The sequence below is a fragment of the Rhinoderma darwinii genome, chromosome 6 (genome assembly GCF_050947455.1).
Source record: "Rhinoderma darwinii isolate aRhiDar2 chromosome 6, aRhiDar2.hap1, whole genome shotgun sequence".
NCBI classification, from domain to species: Eukaryota; Metazoa; Chordata; class Amphibia; order Anura; family Rhinodermatidae; genus Rhinoderma; species Rhinoderma darwinii.
Window position 1 is genome coordinate 23,990,425 of NC_134692.1, and position 27,805 is coordinate 24,018,229.

General features: G+C 40.0%; 1 protein-coding gene across 1 annotated transcript; it reads left to right on the forward strand.

Moving 5' to 3' along the window:
• On the forward strand, nucleotides 1-27,016 carry GALNT5 (polypeptide N-acetylgalactosaminyltransferase 5). Its single transcript, XM_075831091.1, has 10 exons — nucleotides 1-1,872; nucleotides 12,366-12,532; nucleotides 14,182-14,301; nucleotides 17,401-17,536; nucleotides 18,089-18,208; nucleotides 19,036-19,153; nucleotides 20,872-21,195; nucleotides 22,869-22,949; nucleotides 24,041-24,202; nucleotides 25,957-27,016. The coding sequence occupies exons 1-10, from the start codon at nucleotides 242-244 to the stop codon at nucleotides 26,095-26,097; spliced, it is 3,000 nt and encodes a 999-aa protein (XP_075687206.1). The 5' UTR covers nucleotides 1-241; the 3' UTR covers nucleotides 26,098-27,016.
• The last annotated feature ends 789 nt before the right edge of the window (nucleotides 27,017-27,805 follow it).

Consider the following 27,805-nt stretch of genomic DNA (forward strand, 5'->3'; position numbering starts at 1 on the left):
CAGAATGAAGTGTCTGCAATAAGCAGGATATTGGATGTGATACAATGTAGCCACTATAGTGCAGATGTGCTGCCCTGAAGATCATCATCCCAGAGTGGTGCCCATGTGCCAGGAAGAGCGAAGAGAGAGAAGGAAGGACCCAAGAAATGCCACGCAGGCAGGAGTGAGCAGGCAACCCATGTGCTTGTACGGAGAGACTGCCGTGTGACAACAAGTACCACAAGTCCCAGGCACTGCAAGGATGCACAGGGTAAGGAAGTATTTTAGGGGCAGCGGTAGAGCCCTGGCATTCATATTCATCGCCTCTATCATCTGGCTGATATTTGATATGGCAGCTCTGAGGTTTTCTTTCAATGAGATTAATAGCAAGTTGCTAAGAGAGGAACTTCTCCGCAGGGATAAAGTGGGATCTGAATCCTGGAATCCCCCAGGAAGGAGCAATGTGGACAGCAAGTGGGGAAGGGCAAGAGACCCCCAAGGCAAGGACACTCCTAAGTTAAAAGGCATATTCTACCCTCCAGCTGATAAACTTGCTGGACCAGTTAATGCATTTTACAATAACTCTAAGGTGATGATCAAGCCGAGAAAAAGGACTATAAAGCCCAGGATATTTAATAAAACCATATCTCCATTGGGGGTAGCACAAGCCAAATCACTGGCTCCTTTACTGGGGGCTGAGGAGCAAAAGAAGTTGGATGTTGTAAATGTCACAAGTGTTCCGCTGTCAAAGGGGCAATTTCCTAAACAACCCCTGCACATAGCGGAAGACCGGCTAAGTGTCAGACTGAATAATACACCTCCTGTTATAAAAGTGGGGGATGTGCATCATCGGGACGAACCGATAGGGGCTGGAGACTTTCAGAGTTTAGTTGAGGCCAAGGACATAGTAACCCCTAAATATAAAGCAGAGTCCAAGGTTCTAGGGCTCCTTAAAGATGCAGTAGAACGTAAGGATGATGTGGCCCCTAAAGATGCCGTAGAACATAAAGCTGTAGGGACCCATAAAGATGGAGCTGAACCTAATGATGCAGTGGAACCAAAGGATGTTGTAGCACCTAAAGATGGAGCTGAATCAAAGGATGTAGTGGAGCTGAAGGATGCAGGGGCACCTAAAGATGCAGCAAAGCCTAAGGATGCAGTGGCCCCTGAACTTAAAGATGTAGGAGCCCCTAAAGGTGAAGTTGATCCCAAAGATGCAAGGATATCTAAAATTGTCGTGGATGCCAATGATATAGCTGCCCCTAAAGATGCTTTAAAGCCCAAAGATGTACCGGCCCCTAAAGATGCCGCGGACAGCAATCCACACCAGGTCAAAATTGATAAACTGCCCGCCTCAAATGTGTCTGCTGACAGTGTAAATAAAGTCGAACCCGCTAATAGTAACTTATCCATAAGTGATGCCAAGGTACCCGAATCACTGAATGTAACCGTTAAAAAAGGGAACCCTTCTGTGAAGCCCATGTCTAACATTACCCATATCATGTCAAATGTGAAAAAAAGCAACTTGCTGCTTAATTTTAAAGAAGGTTTTTTAGGAAAACTGGAGAATAATCAAGTTCTTGTTAATATAAAGGAGAATATCACAAGTAAAGTGGCGAACGTAAGCTCCGACCATCCAGGTAAAATTTATGTTGAAAGTGAAGTCATTAAAGTGAAGGCACCAGGGGGCACAGGGGTGCACAAAGTTCTAACTATTGATTCAACTATGAGTCCGAGGAACCCCAGGGCACCAGGCCAGTATGGGAGGTCCGCGGCAGTCCCTAAAGATAAGGAGAAAGAAGCAGGCAGAAGGTGGAAAGAGGGAAACTTCAATGTCTATCTTAGTGACATTATCCCTCTTGATCGAGCCATCGAGGACACCAGACCTAAAGGGTAAGAATTGCTTCAATTATCTGAAACTTTTAAATCCTTTTACTTGCCTCTTTGTTTGCTGATTGGAAAATATTCAAGGGTTTAATAGGTGTTGACGGTACCTGGAATACTAAGACAATCTTATGGCCTTGTTCACACAGTGCAGATTTGATGCATATTTTGCATGTATTTATTAAGCCAAAACGAGGAACGGAACCTTAAGCGAAGAAATATATAAAGGAAGGCTTTTAAGGTTCTCCTGTCCTGGGATCTGATTCTGGTTTTGGCTTAAAAAATGCATGCAAAATCTGCATCAACACTGCACCATGTGAACAAGGCCTGTGGCATACTTGATTAGTTAAATGTTTTTTTTGCGGATTTTACATTGACTACCAATGCTTATGATGTATGGTCGGTTGTGATCCCCACCAATCAGCAGAAAGAAGGGGCAAGAATGCTGCAGCCCCTCCACTGCAGTACCCAGCAGAGCGACATCCATATGATTGTGCCCGTGTCTGTACTGCAGCTAAGCCCATGTTGTAGGCTCTCACATCCTTCAAGTATAGCCTGTAAAGATAGTACAACATGGTGTGTGTACTTTATGGCAGCTGCAGTGAATGGAAAATAATTGACAGTCATGTTATAGACTATTACAGTCTCCAAAAAGTGATGGAGTACAGCCCTTCCAGCAGAGACCAAGGACTGACAGAGAAGCTACATACAGAGCCGTATCTGTATGTAGTGTATAGGGTTTCTATCTAGCCTTATCTAGGCCCCCAGCAATACAATAGAGCTGTCATTAAATCCCCATCCTCTGCTGAACCCGTCCTAGTCTATACAGCAAAGCTGAAAAGTGATCTGCAAAAACAGGAACTCTCACTCAACCTATAGTAGCTTCTCTAGTGGCCAGTGTAAAAACTGGAATATTTCAAGATATTCTGATGATACATTACTTTTTAAGGGGTTGTAAAAAAATATAAAAACATGGCTGCTCTCTCCCAGAAACAGCGACACTCGATTTCTTGTGCTGTGTCAGTATTGCTGCTCAGCACTATTAAAAGAAATACCAGATAGCGTCACTTTCGTCTGTAAAGTTGTTAGAAATTCCCCATGTATTTTTCATTATTACTTATATTCGCTTCTTTTGGACACAGCCAGGTCTTTGATGCTGGGAGAGCATGGTGTGTTGTTGTTTGGCCTAGCAAGCAGTGTAGCCCGCTCTATGAATTATCAAGGCGTCACAAATAGGCTTCTACCTGGCTAGTCACGTTGCGCCTCATGACTTACACACTATCTCTCCATGTTTCACACACTTGCATCCCATTATTCATTTATTTTTTAGGCACTTTACTCATTACTGCCCCCTATATTTCACTTACATTATTACACCTGCACATACACTATTCATTTATTATTTCTTACTACACATCCCATGCACCACATACCACTCCCCTCAAGACTAGTGGGAGTGGCTATTATTATTTAAAGCACCTGCTCACTTGTCTTCATCAGCGTTTCAGACCTGGCTGTGTCCATTTGTAGGTATGGCCTTTTTCGGTGTTTTTGCATAAATGTCCTTGTTTTTATCTGTTTTGTTAGAAATTCTATTTAGACATTAATGAGTTATATTTATTTCTGGGAACATTTGGTGACAGTCCTAGTAGGGGATTCTGAGTTACTAGAAGGTTGTCCCCCATTCAGGACTACCATCTATATGTCAGAGTGGAAAGTGGCTACAAATAATGTCTCTTGCACTGGAGGATTGTGCATTACACAGACAACCCATTGATTTCAAAGGGAACTGTGTAATAATTTATTTCCCCTGTAGTGGTGCTGCAGGTACAATTGAACACTTGCTGCTGGGTTCTTCTCACTAAACTATCCTCTAGGGGTCCGCGCAAAAGGACACCCTGTGATCAGCTTTTCATCAAAGGACCCTTCCAACATAAAGTTATTTACAAACTGGACCAGGCCCTTCTTCCTGTAGAACAGTCTCACAATGTGGCCTTTAAATGTGTAACCCTTTTGTATGTTATAAATCAGCACTCGATGTCTTCCTTTAAATGCTGGAAATGTCCTTTTATTTTTATTGCATATTATAGTCTGAACGGCGCGGTCATAGTTTACACAAATAGCAATGAAACAGAACTTGCTTTTTTACCGCATTAATTTCTTACAATTATTTATTTATTTTGCGTTACAAATCACAAGTCATTTACAGTATATTTAAGCTTTGTGTGATATACGTAACCTGCATGGATCGTCACCTGGAGCTATAGATGAGATCCGTGCAGGTATAAAGAGCGTAGAATCTTTATTGACCTAGTTCTGTCATTTTGGTGTCAAGTCTATTTATATATCGCTTGCTTATGTATATGGACACAATTAGAGGTCATTTTACAATAAATTAAGTTCCGCATTTTAGTAGGCCAGATAAAAATAATCCAAGCCATGCATGTAAATTCATTTGCCCTGTAAGTTTAGATGCTTACAGATATAATCAGTGTAAGACTGGGGTCCATTGAGTCCCCCATATATATATATACCATAAGAAATAGACTCTAGTTGCAAGTGATTAGCCCCAAAGTCAGCTCCAAATGTGGTTGTCTTCTGCTGGATCTGCGAGGCTCATTATTGTGTCAGAGCCTGGGCCCACCACTGGATCATCTGGTATATACTCTGAATATTACCAATGACTTATTGGCCATTATATACATGGAGGCAATTTGAAAAATGAATTGCTCTAAATGCCCCTGTCAAGGTCCATGATGGACCCCACCAAGATGCTATTGGGAAAGCGCCAGAATAAAACATCTCCGACTCTGAATGGGCTTTTGTCCAGACTAGAAGATCTCTCTGCCCCATATTATTTTTAATCATCAATCAGAATCAATTATTTTAGTCACATAGATATAACGATTCTTGTTATTTATTGCCTTTTCTGGACGGATCGATCATGGCTAGCTTTACAGATAGTTAGTATACCTTGTGGTGTTTGTGCTAAGAGTCGTTGTAATCTAATAGCTTACTGCTTAATTTAATTTAATAATGACCCATAATGCTTTTAAGCTTTGCCACCCTCCCCCATCTCAGCAGCAGAGGTTTTTTTTTGTTTTTCTTGTTTTACGAGTTTCTCTGATTGCTTACTAGTTGATTTCTCATTGTCATTTGTGGAGTATTTGTTTTTAGGGCAGACTTTTCTACTAGTTAATGGAGTATATAGAATTCAGAAAATAATACAAGTGTAGAGAGGCAAGTTCCTCACATACAGTGTGTGAGAAAAACCAAGAACAAATAATCATTGATATGGAGCTCAGAGCAATCTGTGTGCTATCAGTGCATATCCTTATTTACAGAGCTCGCTAGTTGGAGGTGCTTTTTATTTGTACTCTTTCATTTAGACCTCTTGTAGACTCGGCATGTCGCTTAGTAAAGAAGACCTCCAGTGGAAACACAACTTTCCATGTCTGCATTACCCACCTGACTGTATACCACACTCTACACTTATTTTATGTATACTGTACTTACTTTATGAACTGCTGCCTTCTCTGTGCTTTAAAAAAATGTCTCCATCTTGTTTCTTAGATTTCTCCAGCTTTCTCTTCCCCTCTGCTTTGCTATCAATCCTATAATGCTTTAGCACAGCATCACATGACCAGCTAAAGACCATACCATTTCTGCATGCTGGGGGACACTGTGATTATCATTCTCTCTATATTCTCCTAAACAACTGAGTAACCATAAGTATACAATCAGGGAAGCTGCACTATATTCTTCTACATTATACCTGTGTGACAGGAACCCGTGTAAGTATTAGTGGTAGCTGATGATAGAAGTTTCTGCCCCCCCCCCCTGTATAATACTTGTGTGGTACAGGAACTGCTGAAGCCTGTGATGGGTGACACATAGATCTCCATAGACTGAAGTAGAGAAAGCGTGTCACCAAGCCTGATTCATACTGCTGCTAAGCAACCATCCCAGTCTGATATATAGAGATAGAAGCAGCAAGAAAAATCACAGGTGAGAGACTGACACATGGAATACCATAATGATACACATGGGAAAGTTTAGTTTTGTCTGAAGTATCCCTTTAAGGTTTCGCAGTTCCATTTTCAGAGACGATACTACTAAAATACTAACTCACGACCTAATCTTTTCCTACCTTGACTATTGTAACATCTCAATAGACTTCCTTTAAATAGACTTTTCCTGTATCAATCTATATGGAACTGTGTGAATCAACTCATACACGTCTTTGCCCACGCCTCAAGTACTGGCTACCTGCTGTATCAAACAAAGAACAAAATTCAGACACCGACTTGAAGCCTAAAAAACCCCACTTAAATGCTCTCCTGTCCAATCTTCATGAATTACTGTTCTGCAAATGATCTTTTCTATTCTTTGTTCGTCACATATTACCATGCAAGTTTAAGATTTCTCTTGAGCTATTCACAGTCTGGAAGACTCTTCCTCACAACATTAAATACTCACGGAGGACCTACAAGCCTTTCAATGTTTATTCAAAACTCAACCTCAATCCCTTTATATCGGGGGATATGACTTTACACCTTGTAGTACATTCAGCTGTTATGAGTTTTGGATACTTCTTAAATATGTGCCATTTGAGTCATTTGAGACAACCTTTAGTAGGAGGTTGTAAGACTTTGCAACCTGTCTGTCTCCGACTACTTAAGTGGTTAAATTGGCACTAAAATGAGGGCAGAGGTGTGACAAGAATGTTTGGCCTCACAATCTAATGCAAACGTAAGTCTTTTTACTACCATATTAATTTGTAAAATAAATGTTTTGTAGAGTACATCTTGTACCTTGAGTTATTTTATACAGAAATGTCAAAAAGTATTAATGGTTGGGATCTCGACCTGAGGCTCAGGGCCATCATCAGCACCAGGCAAACCCAAGTGGCTTGGCAGTCCATGGCTTTTTGGGCAATATATAGACATGTGTATACATAAATGAATACTTGTCAAGCCAAGATGTAGACTGTGGGCCAACTATGACTCTGTTGCCCAAGGGCCCACATACACCTGTAGCCGAATATATGAGTTGATAGACTGAAGAATCTGAAGAATCCATAGTGTTCGTCCAAGCTTCACGCCCCATAAGCTTTTGACTCGGAGTTCTCTGAGCTAAGCGTTGACGGCACTCCCATAGACTTGAAAGCATGTGCAGACCTCTATTAATGAAATTTTTTGAACTGTCACTATGACATACACGCCAACGTTTTACAAGACCTATACACTTTAAATGCTGTTAATTCTTATCCCTCGCTTCCACTTTCAGACATTTGGCTGGGACCTTCAGGAAGAACAACTTAAGATTGTGTAAATAAAATGGTCATCAGTGTGTTTAAAGGGAACCTGTCACCAGCATTTCACCTATTAAACCATCAATACCTGGTGGTAGTGCGTGAAAAATAATTTTTATGTAGCCTATAATTATTTTCTAAGTAGCTCTGCACCTTTAGTATTCAGTTTTTCAGTGTTCCCGCGTCGTATGCTAATGAGCATAAAAGAGTCATATCTTCGTTGGAAAAGAGTCAAATCTTCATCCCTCAAGCCTTTCCGAGTTTACCCGCCTCCTTACTTTTGATTGACAGCTCCTCGCCTCCCCCCAACACACACTAAATACCGTGCTTGTGCATCGATGTTCACACCCATGCGCAGTAACTAGATTTGACGGCCGGACAAAGCAGGGAAGGGTGACAGATTATACGACTCAGACGAGATTTCGGCAATCAGGGCTGGCCAGTTTTCGGCGGTGGGCAGGCATAAGAAGAGGAATGAACGAGACTGCCGGATTATTACCACAAAAGGCGCAAAATGTTTGCAGACCGTTATTTACAGTCGGAGGAGGAGTTTAGGAGAGGGGATAACGGCAATGAACTTTTGACAGCAGCGACCAGCGAGGGGTGAGTAGAGTTCAATAGGTGAAATGCTGGTGACCGTTTCCCTTTAATAACATTTAACTAAGACAACTCTTGTGTGCCACCAACAGTTCTTATCGTAGTTACAGTCTAGTGGAGAAAAAGCACCATCCACATCAATGCCCACATCTTAATTGCCACAATTATACTCAGGAGAGTGATTTGGCCCACAAAATGTACTAAGAGGACATCTGAACTACTAGTGTCAGACTGTCGTAAATTAAACGCTACAACGGATGATATTTACATAATCCTAAATGACTTTTACAAGGGAAACATGGGCCATTTAACTTTTCTGTTTTAGATATAAATGTCAAATAAGTGTTTTGGATAGAAGGCCCCCTATAACATTATTGTTTTCTGCAAATAAAATATTGTTATATACCACGCCATCAAATATAATTAGACTTCTGTCTGTGCTGAGAAATTGTGCAGTCTTAAATACATGGAAGTCGGAGAATTCACATGGAAACTGTTGTTGCAGATACAATGAAGCGAAATGTAACCCACCTTTTATCTAAAAGGAACATTGTAAAACAGCGTTGGAGGAATGAAACATCTGAGCCAAAGAACAGAGCCCTAATTCTTTACCAGTCCTGAAATGGATCATTTAGTTACTTAATTCCAAAAGCCTTTGTTGCCTTTATACAAAGTATGTAACCCTGTATATGCTTTGCTTGACAAGATTTATAAACACCATTGAATACATTTTATTTTTATGTATTTTTTTTTTTCATCTTTTTATTTCTTTTTTAATCCTACACTGAAGCTGGAATTAGCATGTGTGTAACTTTTTAATATGAACCGTTCCCAATTTTACCTCTTTTTGTGGGTCTTGTGGGGTGGTCATGTTCCAAAATTGCCTCCAACAAGTTCTCCGCTGTGTGTTATAATAGGACCCTGACTGTTCCCTCACTCCTCCCCACCCCCTTAAAGTAGTTTGCTAAGATTCCTGTTAAACCTCATAAAGCTGCCAGCAATAAAAAGGTCAAAAGCTTTGCGATTTAATTACTTTGAGTTGTGTCCCAGTCCCCGCCGCAGGCCTCTGATCCCCCATTAGTTTTGATTCAAAAGTAGTGACATGACATCCATAGTGAAGTCACATGACTATATGTCAGCCAATCAGTGCACACTGGGGTGATGTGGCGTCTACTGCTACTTGCATTGATTGACTACGACAGTCACATGGCATAAGGGTTAACCCCTTAATGACCAGCCTATTTTAGACCTTAATGACCAAGCCATTTTTACGTTTTTCCATCGTTGCATTCCAAGAGCTATAACCTTTTTATTTTTGCGTCGACATAGCTGTATAAGGTCTTGTTTTTTGCGGGACAAGTTATACTTTTTAATAGCACTATTTTGGAGGACATATTATTTATTGATTAACTTTCATTAACTTTTTTTTGGGGGGGATAGAAAAAAACCTGAAATTTCGCCACTCTTTTTCGCGTCTTAAATCAACGGCGTTTACCGTGTGATATAAATAACACAATAACTTTATTCAGCGGGTTGCAACAATACCAAATTTGTATCGTTTTTGTATGTTTTACTACTTACACAGTAAAAACGCTTTTTTTTCAAAATTATTTGTTTTTGTGTCTCCATATTTGAAGAGCCGTAACGTTTTTATTTTTTCGCCGATGCGGTTGTGTGAGGGCTTTTTTTTTGCGGGAAGACTTGTAGTTTTTATTGGTACCATTTTTGAGTAGATGCGACTTTTTGATCACTTTTTATCACATTTTTTTAAAGTCAGGATTCACAGAAAACAGGAATTTTCCCATAGTTTTTTATTACATTTTTTACGGCGTTCACCGTGCGGGTTAAATAATGTAATAGATTTATAGTCGGGGTCGTTACGAACGCGGCGATACCAAATATGTGTAACTTTTTTACTTTCTTTTTTTTTTTTAATAGTAAAACATGTTGTAAGGGGAAAAGTTTGGTTTTTCATTTTTTTTCAAATTTTTTTTTTAAATTAACTTTATTAAACTTTTTTTTTACTTTTTTACTAGTCCCATTAGGGGACTTTAATATGCGATTCTCCGATCGCTATTGTAATACATTGCAATACTTTTGTATTGCAGTGTATTGCTGCCTGTCCGTTTAAAACGGACAGGCATCTGCTAGGTCATGCCTCCGGCATGATCTAGCAGGCATTCGCTCCAGGCAGACCTGGGGGCCTTTATTAGGCCCCCGCCTGCCATTGGAGACACAGACACTCTGCGATCATATCGCCGGGTGCCGGTGGGATGAGAGGGAGCTCCAAAACCACTCAGATGCGGTGCACGCTATTGCACACTGCATCTGAAGGGTTAAACGGGTGAGATCGATACTTATATCGATCTCACCCGGCAGAGCAGGGACGCCCCCAGCCCTCAGCTGCCTCTAGCAGCTGAGAGCAGGGAGATTTGACGGCTCCCTGCTCGGTTTACTTTATCCTGATGCAGTGCCGTAAAAAGGCATATGCATCAGAATAAAGCCCGTTAGTGGCCGCCGTTAAAAGGCGTATTGGCGGTCACTAACGGGTTAAATCTAAACATAGGTTTAACGGTGGGGGCGGGCTAGAAGGAAATTCAAGAGGCAAAGGGGTATATTCATTAAGTGTGTGGATTTGGGTTTATTATTGCTGGCAGCATTATATGGTTGACCTGCTTAAAGGGGTTATCCAGGCTTTTCAGTCGATCCCTTAAAGGGGTTATCCAGGCTTTTCAGTTGATGGCCTATCCTTAAGATAGGGCATCGTTGTATGATTGGTGTATGCCTGACCCCTACCAGTCATCAGAATGAAGGGGCTGCGGCGCTTGCTGGAGTGTGTGGCTGTGCCTGGTACTGCAGCTTTGCATGTTCACTTGATTGGGCTGAGCTGCTGTACCAGTCACAGCCACACTCCTATGTACGACGCTCTGCCTGGATAAACCATAAAAGGGGGTTGGACCCAAATCAATTGAAAATCTCAGAAAGCCCCTTTAAGCCCTGTCCTGTGTTGAGAGGCAAAACTGATGCATATTAGAAAGGCATGAGAGACAATTTTACTTAAATACTGAGCATTATGATAACCCAGTTGATTAAGATAACGTGGCATATGTGCATGCAGTACTATGTCAAACCATAGGGATATCACAAGTTGTGCCAGTTATTATCATAGTCTAACCTAGCTAATTATAGCAGTATCTCCCCGTGTGACTCATTGCACGGCCAAATCACGTACAGGTGCAAATGTGTCACTACAAATACCTGAGTCAAGCTGCCACCTTATCACCCACAATGTATGATGTCACGATGACCAGGGTGAAGTGACACATCCAATCCCACCTATTGTGCGAGGCAACTCCTGCTTATATAGAAGTCTAACACAGGGCTGCTATTTAACTTTACACTAATGGGAGTCCCTGTAGTTACTGGTGCTCAGAAATCAGCTATCCTCACTATATACCGTATGTTTTTTACCCATACACACCATAGAGGCTGATATAGTTTTTTCCTTTTATGAGAATGTTTGTATCGTTAAGTTGTCTAGATTTTGGATGCCCAGTGACTCTGGGGTTCTTTTTTTTTTTTTTACATCTTAAAGGGGATGTCTTATAAAAACAACCCCTGTATATATCCCCTAATAGAACTCTCTGACATCCACATGCTCTATCAGCCAGAACAGAGAGACATTCTGTAAAAGCTGCTCCCACTCTGGTGGACCCAGCCCATTGGGCATTGAATGGTCGGCCATTTTTTTACCTCTGCTGCTGCAGGGGAAATGAGTGGCCAAATGTGGGTTACTCCGCCGTGGGTTAGAGAAGCCAGACTCAGCAACTTTGTTTTGAAAAGGGGTAGTCTTATTTAGACAACACCTTTGATGGACTTTTTTCTTGGCATGATGTAAAGTTCTCTAAATGCAGATGTGTTAAGGCCCTATTACACGGGCCAATGGTTGGGCAAACGAGTCTTCATATGAATGCTCGTTCTTGATTATTGCCCTGTGTAAACAGGGCAACGATCAGCCAATGAACGAGCAAACGCTAGTTCATCGGTTGACTTGCTCTTTTATGCCGGATAAAAAAATCATTGTTGTTGGCAGCAAATCTCCCAGAGAGATGCACTGCCGACATTATGAAAATGTATGGGATCAAGCCATCAGAGTAACTATCGCTTGTCCCTATGCATAAGCAATTGTGAAAGGGGCAAATGAGCACAGATCAACCAGCTTTCTCGTTGATCGGCGCTCGTTTACACGGATCATGTCGGCCCATGTAATAGGACTATTATCTTCTAAATTTATAGATAGATAGATAGATAGATAGATAGACAGACAGACAGACAGACAGACAGACAGACAGACAGACAGACAGACAGATAGATAGATAGATAGATAGATAGATAGATAGATAGATAGATAGGCGAAAGGAAATACTCTGTGTGGAATTGCTATTTCAGCTTGGTAGAGATAGTAAATGAACATATGTTATAGGAAAAGATTTGGGCAATTATACTGTATGTTATATGGTCATGACCCAAGAGACATAAACCAGACACATAGTCCTTTTATCGTGATATAAATTTCTGTATTCCTTTTCAGGTGCTCAGATCAGCTGGTCCACGATGATCTACCCAACACCAGTATCATCATGTGTTTTGTGGACGAGGTGTGGTCCACCCTCATCCGCTCTGTTTTCAGTGTCCTCAACCGATCTCCAGCTCATCTGCTCAAAGAGATTATTCTTGTGGACGATTTCAGCACCAAAGGTCAGTGTTTTACAAAGTCAGATCATAGTGTGGGGTCCGGAGGCGATCGCAACAGTGTAATATATAATATATACATTGTCAAGACCTGTGTGTCTGGAGAGAGGTGGTTGGCAATGAGGATGTCGATACCGTTCAAGTTTAAAGTCCCAACTTGGCTTTATTGCAGTGGGAAAATAAACAAGTGCTTATCCCGCATATAAAACTTGCCGCATATAAACAAAACAAACACAATGCCCGCCTGGGCACTAACTAAACAGCAGGTTTCCTGACCTATGGTAGATCATGAGTACAGTGCTCCTTGGATCAGGCTTTCACACTATCCTTGTGTGGATTCCCAGGCTCTGACACTGGACTGCATTCACTGCAGCACTAAATAGCCCAGTGAGCCCTTCTGTTCTGATTTCGGATAGGGCAAAACCCTGTACTGGAGCGGGGAGGGAATTGTATGTCCTTCTACCAATCCTACCTGCCATTCCAAAGAAATCCAGGCCCAGAAATCAGACTTAACAAAAGCCTCTAACTAAGTTTTGCTGAGAAACCCAACTTTCCTGGATTCCTCATCTCACCCATCTTAGCCAGCCAGGTGAGAAACACACCCCCTCCTGTAATTTCCGAGCCACAGGCTTACAATATAGATAGAATAATGTACCCCTTTTTGTTAATTATAAAAATATTAGAAGTCACCGGGAGTAGTTCTGTAACAGCATAGACCGCAGGCCAGGTACTTTTTTTTTAGAACTCTGAGGTAACTTCTAATATTCTTAATAATTTATAGTCTACAATATTCATTCTAAAAAATACACCTCAGCTGCTGTGGAACCTCTTTTTTTTTTAATAAGAAGTGAGAGCTTCATGACATTCATTGACTGTCCAGTACCATGAACTGCTTTTTCATCAAAATCAAGGTCTGCAGCAGCATAGGTGTGTACTATAGTGCCAGCCACAATAGTGTGTCGCCCATGCAATGCCAGCCACAATGTCCCCACCCTAGTATCAACCACAGCCTCACATTGCCAGCCAGAATACCCCTAAAGTGTCAGCCATAGCCCCCCTCATTGCCAGCCAGAATGCCTCCAAGTGGCAGCCGCAGCCACAATATATGCTTATCTCCTCTCCATTACCTTTCCATTAAAAGATAGACAGACAGACAGATGATAGATAGATAGATAGATAGATAGATAGATAGATAGATAGATAGATAGATAGATAGATAGATAGATAGATAGATAGATAGATAGATAGATAGACAGACAGACAGATGATAGATAGATAGATAGACAGACAGACAGACAGACAGATGATAGATAGATAGATAGATAGATAGATAGATAGATAGATAGATAGATAGATAGATAGATAGATAGATAGATAGATAGATAGATAATTACATAGTTTAAGTACAAGGCAAATCGAAGCTCTTCTTGTTTGCACCATGGAGACCCCCCCACCCACCACCACCAACACACACACACACTTCAGCCCAGCTTTTCCGATCAGAAGTCACTATATGAAACGTAGAATTCCAAAATAAAGAATTTTTTTTATAAAGTCTTCTCATATACAAATACAGAGAAGAGAAAATACAAAAGTTACTGTCCCTTCATTACCTGATGATTTTTATGTTTTGTTTTGTCCTTTGTCCCCTGTAGCCTACCTCAAAGACAAGTTAGATGAGTACATAAAGAAGTTCCCCAAGGTCCGGATACTTCATCTAAAGGAAAGACATGGGTTAATTCGAGCCAGACTTGCAGGCGCAGATATTGCTACAGGTAATCACACTTTTTATGTTTAGTAGGGTTTACACTTTCAGGAATTATCAAGCGTTTATATGCATGGAGCAGGATATTGTCTTGTATGAGAAGGAACATGGCTGCTCTCCTCTTTTTAAATAATATTATAGAAGGTGGGGAGAACGGCAAATAAATCATTTAGAGGTTGAAAATCTTTGTGATGAGGAAAGGTTTTCCATATTAACCTTTTTTTACACTGGAGAGGAAAATACTAATAGGGGTCATGTTCTCTTCATGTAAATATTTTTATTGCCTCCAGTAAAACTTCTGTGAACTCATTGGACTTATGTCTACAACAATGATGTAACTGTACGACAAATCATCTCTTGCTGGAAGTTCAAAATTGCCCACATGACCAAGAATTTCAAATTCCCCCTCGAGTTTCACATACTTTCCCCCAGCCGCTTCCGAGATCCTCCACCGTCCTCCATCAGATCTCAGCAGAAACCTCCACTGGTTTCCTAGCGCTGTATATACCAGCGATCAGCTGTAATCTGCGTTCAATTGTTCATATCTCCCTGCAGCGCCACCACAGGAGAAAAGAAGCATTGCACAGTACCCTTAGAAATCAATGGGCTGCCTGTGTAGTGTATGGGCGTGGAATGTCCTCCAGTGCAAGGGATGCTCTTTGCATCTACTCTCCACTCTGGATGGGTGTCCTGAATTGGGAACTCCTCTCTATTAATTTAGAATTCCCTCATAAAGCATTTTTAAAATGGGTTGGTGGCTCATGACAATGCCGCTCAGGTAGACTTGCAGGTTTCTGCTAACATCTGGAGGACAACAAGGGATCTTCAGAACAGCGACAAAGAGAACTTTGGAAGTTTGGGCCACAAAGTGAAATCATATCAGGAGACCCCAAGTTCTGCTGATAGCACCAGAGATGTTCCAACATTTAATTACCTCCAATCTTTAGAAGCACTCAATATCTGCCAATACTTGGCCCAATAATTCATGATCGTTGCTTTGGGACGAATACTTATAGCAAGATCTACAAAAGCAGCAGAACAGACATAGGATCGTCATTTCCTAATCTAGACTAAAAGTATGAGCTGTGACTACTGGAAGTGTACTGTATTCTTCACCAGTTCTTAGTAGTACATTCGAGAATTGATAGAGCTTTGCCTGGAAATTCCTGGCACAATACACTTGACTAAGAGACTAGTGCAGTATGTCTGGGATTGTCAAGAACGTTTGATGGATTTCTATACTAGATGAACACTAGAAGAATATCTAGATTATTTTTAGAAACTCTTCCGTAGTGTAAACATTTGGAATAAGGATTTGTTCATGTGAACATTTTGATACCTAAGTGAAGAATGGTCTCAATGTTCCCCTAATTTAGTTGACAAATTTCTATTATATCGAGTCATATGTAGCAGAGCTGAATTCAAGTAATTTTTGCACCTTCTTATTGCACCATTATTACTCTCTAAATCAAATATGTCCACCTTTGCAACCAATTTTTTATCATTTTGATGCAATGAAAATGAAAAATAAAGCAACTTTGCAAAGAGTCTTGAATAGAAAATATTGTCCAGTTTTGTGTCTTCCGCTTCTATTGAGACGTATGTATTCCCATGGTTGCATAATATAAATAAAACCCTGTGTGTAGTCTGATCTTGCAGTCATGTGTTACTTTCTTCCATCTGCCTTCTTTTCTACTGTCTGTAGGTTAGTAGAGGGGGCAGATGAGAATAACACGTGACTACGGAGTTTGTTTGTAGTCTGTAACCATGGAGACATAGATCTGCATAGAAGGATATTTGTAATCAAGAATATTTGCAAAGCTGCTTAATCTTTTATTTTTGATGCCTCAGAGAAATAAAAAAATATTTACATAGCTTCATATAAAACCACAGATACAGTAAAGCATCAGGATATAATTTTCTGCCACAATCCAGCTTAATATGCGTAATAGAAATAATCACAGTGTAAATTATCTGAGCGAAGTTCACATCTGCATCTGTATTTCCGTTATTCTGATCCGTCATAGGGTCAACATAACATAAATAATAGAAATACCGAATCCATCAAATGACGAATTCGAATAGCACCTGACGAAACCCATTGACTTTAATGTGTTCCATCGAATTTCAGTCAATGTGTCTGTGATTTTTGACCGGATCTGCAATGTAGGCTCCTAACGCAGTCAACACAGATGTGAACTTGACCAAAGCTAATCAATATCCCACTTGCATAAAAAATTTTTTAGATCACTGATACCATTATGATTGAAAACATACAATGTAGGGAACAGTAGGTACTTATTGTATTGTATCATATATATGTATAGATATATTATTTTTTTATATTTTTTTAAATAGTTCACACCTGAACCAAATATTCATGTTTATAAATGGCCAGTTCAGAGAGACGAACAAATAATGAATAATTGGAACGTCCATATGATTGGGGCCATAACCAAATTTTGTAAACACATCTTTTTATGGTTAAGTGCAGACAAAGGGGGCATTACTGGGCATTAGGGGTGCTTTTTGGTCACTATAGTCATTTACTGTAGTGGCCAGATGTTATACAAACTTGGTGTTTTATATATTAGGTGAAAGGTTATGTATAAGATCAAATAAAAAATTAAGCAATTTGGCAAATTCTTCTAATTAAAAGATTTTACTTGTTTTGTGTCTGTATCTCCTGTACAGGCCTATATCATTCTAAGGTAACGGACAACAAACAAACCCTATGTAGTCTGATCCTACAGCAATACACACTTCCATCCGTCCCCTACTTTTTTTCTTGCCTAACAAATGTATGTTAGTAAGAATTAGGGGACCAATCAAAGACAATGTGACTGCCCGATCAGACTACACAGAGTTTGTTGTCTGTTACCATGGAAACGCATAGGTCTGTATAGGAGCTGTAGACACAAAATAATAAGAATTTGTTTTTTAATAAAACTATTTGCAAAGTTGCTTCATTTTTAATTTTAAATGCATTGGATACAATTTTTTACAAAAGGTGTACACAGAGTCTTTATATTACATGACGCACTAATAGAGTGTGTGAACATAACCTGTAAAATATTCACGTGTAGTAAAGTACTCCCTTATCTTTTAGGGGATGTGTTGACGTTCTTAGACTCACACGTTGAGTGTAATGTTGGATGGCTAGAACCTCTCCTGGAACAAGTACGAGTAAACAGAAAGAAAGTAGCTTGCCCAGTTATTGAAGTCATTAATGATAAGGACATGAGGTAATGTTCCACTGTGTGTGGATATAGCAATGACTCAAGTGACATTATATGGACAATTTATTTTCAGATTTTATTATTATTTATGGCATTTCTCTCCCTCAGCAGCAGAAAATAAAAACCTATATATTCCTATGACAATAACCTGTTCAGATTCTCATATACAAATTGAAAACAATTGGCTGCATTTCATTTGCAATGGCCCCCATATAAGTCAACGGGGTCTGTCAAATGCCGGCGGTATCCATTGTGCGATGGATCTAGCAGGGTGAGGTTGTTTCAATTATGAAGACAGAAGCCACAACACAAATATGAAGATAGTCTACACATGCGCAACAACCTTTTCTATATGTGGCTGCTGTATGGGGTTTTGGTCAGGTCCGAGTCCAGGGAGGTGGAATAGTTTCCCAATTCCCATAGACCCTTTTGAAAATTAAAAAAGCAATCTGATGGGTTGTTTAGGGAAACTGCTCTGCTTATTGTTTTCACCCATTTTGATAAACGTCCCCCAATGTATCACATTTATGATTCTCAATACTGTTACCTTCCATCCAGCTATATGACTGTGGACAACTTCCAGAGAGGTATTTTCACGTGGCCGATGAACTTTGGCTGGAAGCCCATCCCTACAGAAGTTCTCCAGAAGAATAACATATCAGACATGGATCCAATAAGGTGAATATTCGTCTTTCTTTTCTTAATTTCCACCCACAAAAAATTTCCCTTTCGTTCTTTTTGGAAGACAATCCTCATATTACAATTCACAAAATCTTTCATTAACTACCCAGTGCAAATAGGAGCAGCATTTACAATATATCATATTTAGGGCAGTCTTATAAAATGGCAAGAGGGCACCTACTCTGTGCCCACAGGAACAGTAGGATCATTCTTAAAAATTTAATGATGGCATCTGGTGGGTGAAATCACAAAACTGTTTGTGTCTTAGCCCTGAAATATTCAGGAGAAAATAGAAAACTCTTGTAGTTAACAGAGTCTCCTCTTTCTTTAGAAAATCCCGTAATGTCTAAAAATACTGCCCCCTATAGGCACGAAAATGAAGTTAAAGAGTAGCCGTTTGGTTTCTAATCAGCTTTTTTCTGAAAGGTGAGCAGTTGCTGTACGGGCTCATAGACTTTCTATTGAGTCCATACACAGTTACCTCGACTTTCCGAGAAAAGCCGATCAGAAACCAAGCGGCTCAGCGCTCACCCTAGCCCTTCTGCCACTTCGTTTTAGCGATCGTGGGGGTCTCATTGCTCGGACCCCCACCGATCAAAACTTCTGACATGTCACTATGAAGTTTTCTAAAAGCTTAGTTACCCTTTAAACATTTAGTAGAACTTATTACCTAGCAAGGAAGGGGCTTGATCAATAAATAGTCAATTGAGGCTTCAGAATGTAGTAATGCATCGCTGCTTTGGAGCTGGAGTATAAAAACTGTATCCAAAATCCTTTATTTAATAATATCATTTCTTATTTGTTTCTTTTTATTAATGTTTCAGATGTCCAGTTATGGCTGGGGGACTATTTTCCATTGATAGAAAATATTTCTATGAACTTGGTACATATGACCCTGGCTTGGATGTTTGGGGAGGAGAAAACATGGAAATATCATTTAAGGTATTTTTCACTATCAATAAAAAATTTTTTTTACCATTTGTTACTATTTTATAGCATTTGATACAGCACAGTGATAATGTTAAAGGGGTGCAAAAGCAATTTCATATCTTGCAGGCCTGAGCATAAATGAACCAATGCTTACTAATCAACTTTAGTTTCAGAATATTCTGAAAATGAATCTATAGAATCATAGCCTGGTGGAAACTTAGCATGACTGCTACCAAATTGCTGCGCCCTTCTCTATGGACGGGACAGTGTCAATTCAGCTTTGTGCTACAAGTCAAATCAGACAATCTGGATACTAGGAATTGGATAATCTTAACTTAAAGCCAAAAGAGGTTTAGCAAGATTTAAAGGAGTTTTGCCAGATTTCCCCTTTTAAAAAAAAAAATAGCCCCTGCCAATCAGCCGTTATCGCCAGGAGGAGCTGCAGGCAGCCATGTTAGGTGTAGGTGGACATGCGACAAATGACTAGGCATTTATTGTGAATGCAAACAAGCTTTAGTAGTGCAACAACTTGAATATATATGTGTATATGTATATATATATCTAGTTAGTCCGTTACTCCTAGCAGCAGTGATAATCAGGATGCTGCAATGCCTTGGAAAATCCCTCTTGGTATCAGAACAGTCTCTTTCAATAAAACTGAGTATAATATCAGAATTATCCAACGGGACATCTTAGGCCTCACAATATAGTCTGGGACGCTGCTCCCTTTACCTCCCTTTCTATTACGCTCTTTTCTGTATGGACGACTACTGTTTTTCTGGAGACCTCACACCAGCGCAGATCTTCACTTTGATCCCCTTTATCTGGCTGCCTTGTCTACTCAGCTCCAGCTTTGCTCCCACTCAGGGTACTTACTGGCCTGCTCCTCTGCACACAAGTTATCTGTAGACAGCTCACACAGGCTATCTCTAGAACAGTTCTCCTCACATGCGCACTGACTAGAAAAACTTCACACATACCCTTCTTGTACAGGCCGAATCTCCTTCCCAGGAAACAACCTCCATAATCATAGTGCCTTCTCCTGTAGGTTACAGATGAATAGTTATTTGTCTCCCCATTGTGGTGACTGCGGGTGACAGCTACACAGCATCACTGCAGGGGAGATGTGGGAACTATGTAGAGGAGGAGGGTTTTGAGAAGGCTGTTTTAATAGTTGTTCTTCTTCAAGTAGCTGGTACCACACACTTTATTGGATGCCGCTAATAGCTGTCATTACATATGTGCTCCATAGTGATCTGAACTAACAAGTGCCAATGCCACAGTTATGCCCATACACCAGTAGTTCAACCCCTAGAAGCTATACACAGCATATAAGTCATTGCTACACTCGGAACTCCTAAGTGTGAGTTCAGACATTTACCACAAAGCCACTGTAAATCTGCAGCAAAATCCACTGCAACGCAATTTACAGTACATGCTGCTGATATGAAAACCCACAGAATGCCCTGAAATCTGCAGTTGAAATATAGCTACATGTGTATACGGTTTCGGAAACTCCATTCATATGTATAGTACTCTATTGCAGTTTTTCGATACCGAATCTGCCGCAAATCCATCACGAATGAAGGACTTATGAAAATACAGTGCCCAGATGGGTCAACACCTTTAAACCACAATTTTTCAAATGATCATATTAAACTTATATTTGTAAAAAAAAATTATGTAGGTGGAGATTTCTTTAAATATATTTGACTTCTCTGGTATTTTAGGTTTGGATGTGTGGTGGAGAAATAGAGATCATCCCGTGCTCCAGAGTCGGCCATATCTTTAGGAATGACAACCCGTACTCATTCCCCAAGGATCGGGTGAAAACTGTAGAGAGGAACCTGGCTCGTGTCGCAGAAGTCTGGCTGGACGATTACAAGGAGCTTTTCTATGGTCATGGTTACCATCTTCTACAGGAACTTACAAACATTGGTGACCTGACAGAGCAAAAGGATCTGAGGAAGAGATTACAATGCAAGAGCTTTAAATGGTACATAGACAATGTCTACCCAGATCTGCATGCCCCGATGGCCAGAGCCAAAGGAGTGGTGAGTGCCTATCATAGAAAATTATATTTATATGTGTTGTGATTTTATGGCACATATACGGCATATGATCCTATAAAATAAAAGGGGTTTTATCACCAAACACATTTATCATCTATCCACAAGATAAATGTTTGATCGCTGAGACCCCCACTGATCAGTAGAACAGGGTTTCCAAATTCCGCTATTCCTCCTTACCCACCCGAGTGCCATAGACGGCATTTGAATGGAGTGGCGGCTGGGCATGCACACGCTGGGCTGTTTCAGTCAGTCCCATAAAGTTTAAATGGAACAGCAGCACTCCATGCAAACTCCACTTCACCGCGGCTGGATGGGTGAGGAGTAATGGGGGACTCAGGACTCCTGTCCTAGTGATCGTGGTGGTCCCCCAGCGATGAAATATTTTTTGCTTATCCTGTGAATAGCTGATAAATGTTATTGTGAAAAGCCTTTAAAGCCTGGAATAAGTATCACCTGCTATCATACCTTGCAAGGATCCATTGTGCAATGTTGCTTATATCATGGGTCTTGTTTCTGCATAAAATTTGGCATTTCCACTTATAATTGGGAATAGTTCTGGTAACATTCGGTAAATTAACAAGCGTAACCACCCCTTCTGACACATCTCCTCCGGCCGACTGCACATCCATAGGGAAGATGAAGCTAAATATATTGTCATACATTCACTTAAATGTGTCTAATTTATTGCCATTCTAATTTATATTAGGTTGATCATATAAAAGTGCTGATAATCCAGCATTTACCTGCTCTCTTATGTGTCACATTATTAGAATTCTGTTTTAATTTAATTATATGAAATAAGCATGTTGTTGTTTTTCTTGGTGTAATATAAGTAATTACCACTAGGGGGAACTAGAGTACAGCTAAGGTAATAAATAGACTACATCTTTGCAGAGCTTTTTCTCTTTGAATTACAGTTTCGGGTGATATGTAGTAAATCTCTAACCAACACGAAAGAAATGGCTTAAAATGACTATTATAAAATAACAATATATCAACCACTTTATCAACCTTATACGTACCGATGAATAATCTTGAAAACAAAGCACGTTTAAAAAACCAAAAAAATAGACCTTTAGGGCTAGATTTGTCAAAATATTATTAAGTTACATAGATGTAATGAAGACCCCTCCTCTATGAGCCAGAGTGGAGAGCTGCTTCAAACAGCGGCTTTTATTCTGGCACACCTGACCATTGATGTATTGCTTGGATAGACATTCTTTTTCATGGCCAGCATGTAATAGTATATTTCCCCTGTCATGCCCACTATAAATTAAAGCTATAGCCAGATACAGCAATGACAGCTGATCATCAGGGGGTTTTGAAGCCAGGCCTTCTGCGATCAGTTGATCTCCGGATCGGCTTCTATATAATAAGGGATTATGATAAGATCAATAACCTTTAAGTAAGTACATAGAGCATAGAAGTTGGTAAATGGACCAGGTCATTGACAACCTCCATATTATTAATGGAGATTAGTGTCTGAGCTTGATGAGCCTCAAGACGATCAGATCAAAATTTGTATTGCTGCGCAGGTAAACAAGAATTTAACAAATCAATAGGGGAAGTATACAATGTATACAATTCTAATATGTAATGTTTGCTCTTTATCTTCATTTATTACACTTGATTAAATCTCAATATATTCCTTTCAGGTAAAAAACATTGCGTTAGGTAAATGTCTATCTCTACAAAACTCAACTGTAGTCCTTGAGTCGTGTGATGCCAATAAGCAGGTATGTCATTTATGGATCTGCATCGCTATGACATCATTATAAATAATTTACAGGGAACCGGACACTTCTCTGCACAAGTCTGTTTTAGTAAATACTAAAATCATTGCGGTGTAGGGACAGAACACTGTCCATAGAAGATCAATAACAGTCCCTGGAGTTGGATTCAGACTGCCATACCTTACAACTTCCCAGTGTGAAGTTATGGGGACATCCACCGCCATGACCACTGCTATAATAGCTTGCAGATCTGAATACCGCTACTTTGTAACCCTTGACATTTCCTGAAAAGTGACCTTCTCAGTAGAGGGTCACTTTAAGATCTTAACCCGTGGTGCACAGGCTTATAGTCTAATTTAGGGTATAAAGTTAATTTATGGGGGTGCTTAGAATTTGCTGATGAATTTGCTGATGAATTTTAATAAAACTCAATCGGAGATATTTATTAATATCGTCATTTTATATGCCAGTCTTAAATTGATTTGCATTGGAGGAAGATGCGCCAAATTTTTTAAAAGGCGCGCGCCTCTTAGTAAATTTGGCGAATCTTGGGCTGTTCTAATAACAGAAATTGAAATCTATGATGTCAATTCTAATAAAATCTGGTGCTCCAGTGGTGCCCCCCACCTTCCAGTTAACCACAGGCACTTTTGAAAAGTGTATAGAGGCCTACATTTTAGCGCAAATATGGCGTACGCCAAAATCTAAAACATTTTCTAAACCAGAAAGTGGTGTTAATTGGTTAATAAATTCTCTCCAATGTAATAATTGATTTATGAGTTGTATGAACATATATATATATATATATATACACATATATATATAAGTGGCAGCCATTTCTGCTGGTTAATTTATTAAAGGCACACTCCAGGCTAAATAGACACATTGTATTATGCCTAGTGCAGGTCCAGAAGGGGCGGAGCATGACACTGGGATTCTCTCTTTTGATGTTCTTTGAATCCCTGTCATGCTCCGCCCCCTCTGGTCCTGCACTAGACATAACACAATGTATCAGTATTCCTTGAGAGTTCCTTTAAATAGCGACCTTTTTAACCTGAGTAGTGAAGGAATATGTCTTGTTATTCTCACCACAGAACCAGCAGTTTAACTTCACCTGGTTAAGATTAATTAAACAAAAGGATCTTTGCATTTCGTCCGTCGAAGTAAAAAACAAAGTGACTGTATTACCATGCGACAACCTGAACAGCAACCTGCGCTGGTTACACGGGTCCCTGACAGCGTTCCAGCCTGTGCTAGTAAGTAAACAATGTTTCACACTCTGTAGAAGGAAGCAGTTCACATACAATATGTCCGCCCAGGTAAGATATTTGCATTGTGTGAGCCACTCTTTACAGATCCTGTGCCAGGTAACCAGCCCTGCTTCACCCTGAGTCATTATCAACCTGACAAAAGCGTCATTAAGATTAAGAAAGCAAACACAACCTTGTAGATCTGCAGCTGGGAGTCCTGATAGTCCTGTGCACCTGAGAGGCCATCTGCATTCACTGTTCATTGCCAGTTGTTCAGCGGGTATCTCACTTAGCACAGTTTATACTTGCCATTGGCAGCAGCTCAACCACCAGTCTTTCTCTTTTGAGCCATGTGCATAGGCTAATCCTCTCAGCTACTTGTGATTGCCCAAATTTTCTATATATATATATGAGGGTGAGTCCAAAATTATCCGCACTCTGGCTGTAGAATTTATTTTAATCAACTTTCAGAAAAGACAAATAGATAATTTTTGACATAATCTCCTGCTTTTGAATACACTTTGTCCATTTCTCAACAAACTCTCGTATTCCCACATAAGAAAATGTTTTAGGCTGAGCTGCGAGTCACGAATGCACTGCTGTCTTCTCTTCACTAGACGTGAATCTTCGTCCTCGTAGGGCTTCTTTCAGGTGACCAAACATGTGACAGTCTATCCAATAGAATTACTTCGCGTTCACGCTCAATGTTGTCATCAGTCGTGGACGTGGACGGCGTCCGGCTCCTTCTTCATGGCTGACACTTGTGTGACCTTCTTTGAACTTTTCTATCCATTCATACACACTTCTTCGCGACAAAACACTTTATCCATACTGTACACTGACTGTAGTCTTCCATAAATATTGGCACTAGACGCACCCTCAGACCACAAAAAACGAAACACTGCACGCTGCTCTTATTTCATACAAATCACAAGTGGGGCAGCCATTGTTTTTCGCACCGTAGTCACAAATAAACAGACGTAACACGTTTAAACCTGCACGGCAGTGACTGGGGAGGCAGCGACCTCGTATGGAAAGCGCTGATAAGACAGTGCGGCCAACAAAAGTTTTAATATAACCTGAGTGTGGATAATTTTCGACTCACCCTCGTATATACTTATAGCAAGCGTTATTGTACAAATTGGTCTTACATGGCACAATTTTCGATCCAAGTAAGGCTGGGCATGGACAGAAAATAGACGGCTAATGGCAGTATCACCCAATATCACACACGGAAATTCAAACACATTGGAAAACCTCTGTGCCATGACCTAATCTGGACTGGTCCCAATGCTCTTGCAGTGAATGTGATGACTTGAGGACTGGACAATGGTGTCCGTGAGATATCTGTAGACATGTACCAGACTATGTTTCTGTGCCCAAAACACCACCTGCATAGTCAAAGGACAACGATAGGAAATTATTTGGACAATTATACTTACCGTATGTTATATGGTCCTGACCCGAGACTCATGAACCAGACACATGGTCCATTTATCGTCATATACGTTTCTGTATATGACAACCGCTAAGGGGACATAAACAATGGCCACCATAGCCAAGGTGGCTTTTGAGTTTGTGGTTAGAGAATACTGACACCACACAGTCTAATATATTCTTGTTGATAGACCAGTCATTTGCAAGACCTCCCTCCAATGTCCAACTTCGGTTCTAATAGGCAAATTGCTCCATGTTGTCGTCTACTTTACAGGTTTTGCCAATCCTTGACTCTTGGATATAAGATTTTTTTTTTCTTACAGGCAAGTCATTTAGTTCTAGAAAATGCAAAGCATCCAATGTGCCTGGAGGTAGAACCTTCTCATAGACAAGTGCGAATCAATGTGTGCAGCCCTACAAATCAACTTCAGAAGTGGAAGTTCGAGACGTACTTTGCTCAATGAAGGTGAAAAATCATTCTGAAGAATATTCTATATTTTCGTAACACTGAATGGAGCGACATGGTTACATAGAACTTGTTTGTTTTTTTTCGATTTCTAAAACAGACAGAACTTAGGTCTGACTGTAAACAGGACTGTGGAGAGACTTTTATTAAGGTTCCCGAAAAATTGGAAAAATGACCAAAACACAAAAAGAATGGGAATTTTGGGACTTTCACTGATTTTGTTGTTTAAGCTATAATGGACATTGTTGTTACAAAGAACAGTTTATTTTTGGGTAATTCTGATGTGTTCCTGGTATGAACCTCAAAATTATTTATTTGTCTTTGATTGATTTGTTGCTGGGGTTTTTGTTTGTTTTTTTTAAAGTAACTAAAATTATTTGGAAATATAAAATGTTTTTCTCATTTTTGTTGGCTCACATGAGGCATTAGTTCCACCTGCTATTCCCATATGCCAGCTGATATGTGTAAGGAAAGAAAATAGACAAGACTTATGAAAATCAGCTTCGAATGGGGTTGCCTTCAGCTGGACTTAGTCCTATTTTTGTGTCAGCACCTGGACGCACTAGAGGATCTGGTGCCCAATATGTATCACAGCCACCAACTGCTACGATGTAAAAACCATACAGTAACAGTGAAGATGAAAGCATAAAGCCTTTACAATGTTTAGCTAATGTTTATTTGTTTTTTGTGTGCCGTTTCCTTAAACTGGATTTATTGCTTTACTTTTCTGTGCCTTTCCGCCATGTTTTTATGTCATCGATATATCTTTTTCATGATTTTGTCTTACCACAAACCGCTTTTGTTGAGTTTTTGCACATTCATCTGTTTGAATGACCTCTATTATTACATAGCTGCCACCTATCCCTTAATTTAATTTTTTTTTACTTTTAAAGGAGCCCTCCCTAAAAAAAATGTATTCTCTGGCCCATTGGAGAGGCACATTATGTAAATTGTGGTGAAGGTAATCTTCTTACCGGTGTCTGTATTTGTGAGTTATCCCCTCCCTTCTGGTCCTCAGCTGTGTCATGTGACCAGTAATAAGACTCTCCAACTACCACAGCGTCTCGTGTGTGGACAGGAAGTCAGTTTCTCTATTGCATCCTATCACAGCCTCGATATGAGTCTTATAGGAATAAATGGAGAAACTGACTTCCTGTCCACACACGAGACGCTGTGGTAGTTGGAGAGTCTTATTACTCGTCACATGACACAGCTGAGGACCAGAAGGGAGGGGATAACTCACAAATACAGCCCCCGGTAAGAATATTACCTTAACTACAATTTACCTAATGTGCCTTTTCAACGGGCCAGAGAATAAAAAATTAAGCTTCGTTAAGATATTTTAGTAATTGCAATGGAATTTTAGTACAAGATTTATTCAGACAATATCACATGCAAGCAGCTTATGTGCTCAAAGTTTAACATTTCTTGTCAAATATGGGTTTTTAACTGCGATGGTCTTAAAAAATTAAAATTATTGCTTTCAAAGTCGTCAGGAGGAGTTACAGAGCACGTTCTGTAAATTCTGTATTTGGCCATCATGTAAAATGCAAAAGGAAACGGCGCCACCTGCAGGTACTGTCCTGTTATGCATACTGTAACTCAAGATTTCTTTCTTTCTTTTAAATGAAGTATTGCAGAATTTACTAATACATTTTATTTTGGTTGTTTTTTTTTTTTGTATGGTCTACATTTGTAGCAACTTT

Bases quoted from the DNA above. Each gene is read 5' to 3' on its own strand.
- GALNT5 (XM_075831091.1), top strand. From the start codon at position 242: ATGCACAGGGTAAGGAAGTATTTTAGGGGCAGCGGTAGAGCCCTGGCA. The intron at 21,196-22,868 runs GTGAGTGCCTAT...TATTCCTTTCAG, and splicing joins TGGCCAGAGCCAAAGGAGTG to GTAAAAAACATTGCGTTAGG. The intron at 22,950-24,040 runs GTATGTCATTTA...TTCTCACCACAG, and splicing joins CGTGTGATGCCAATAAGCAG to AACCAGCAGTTTAACTTCAC.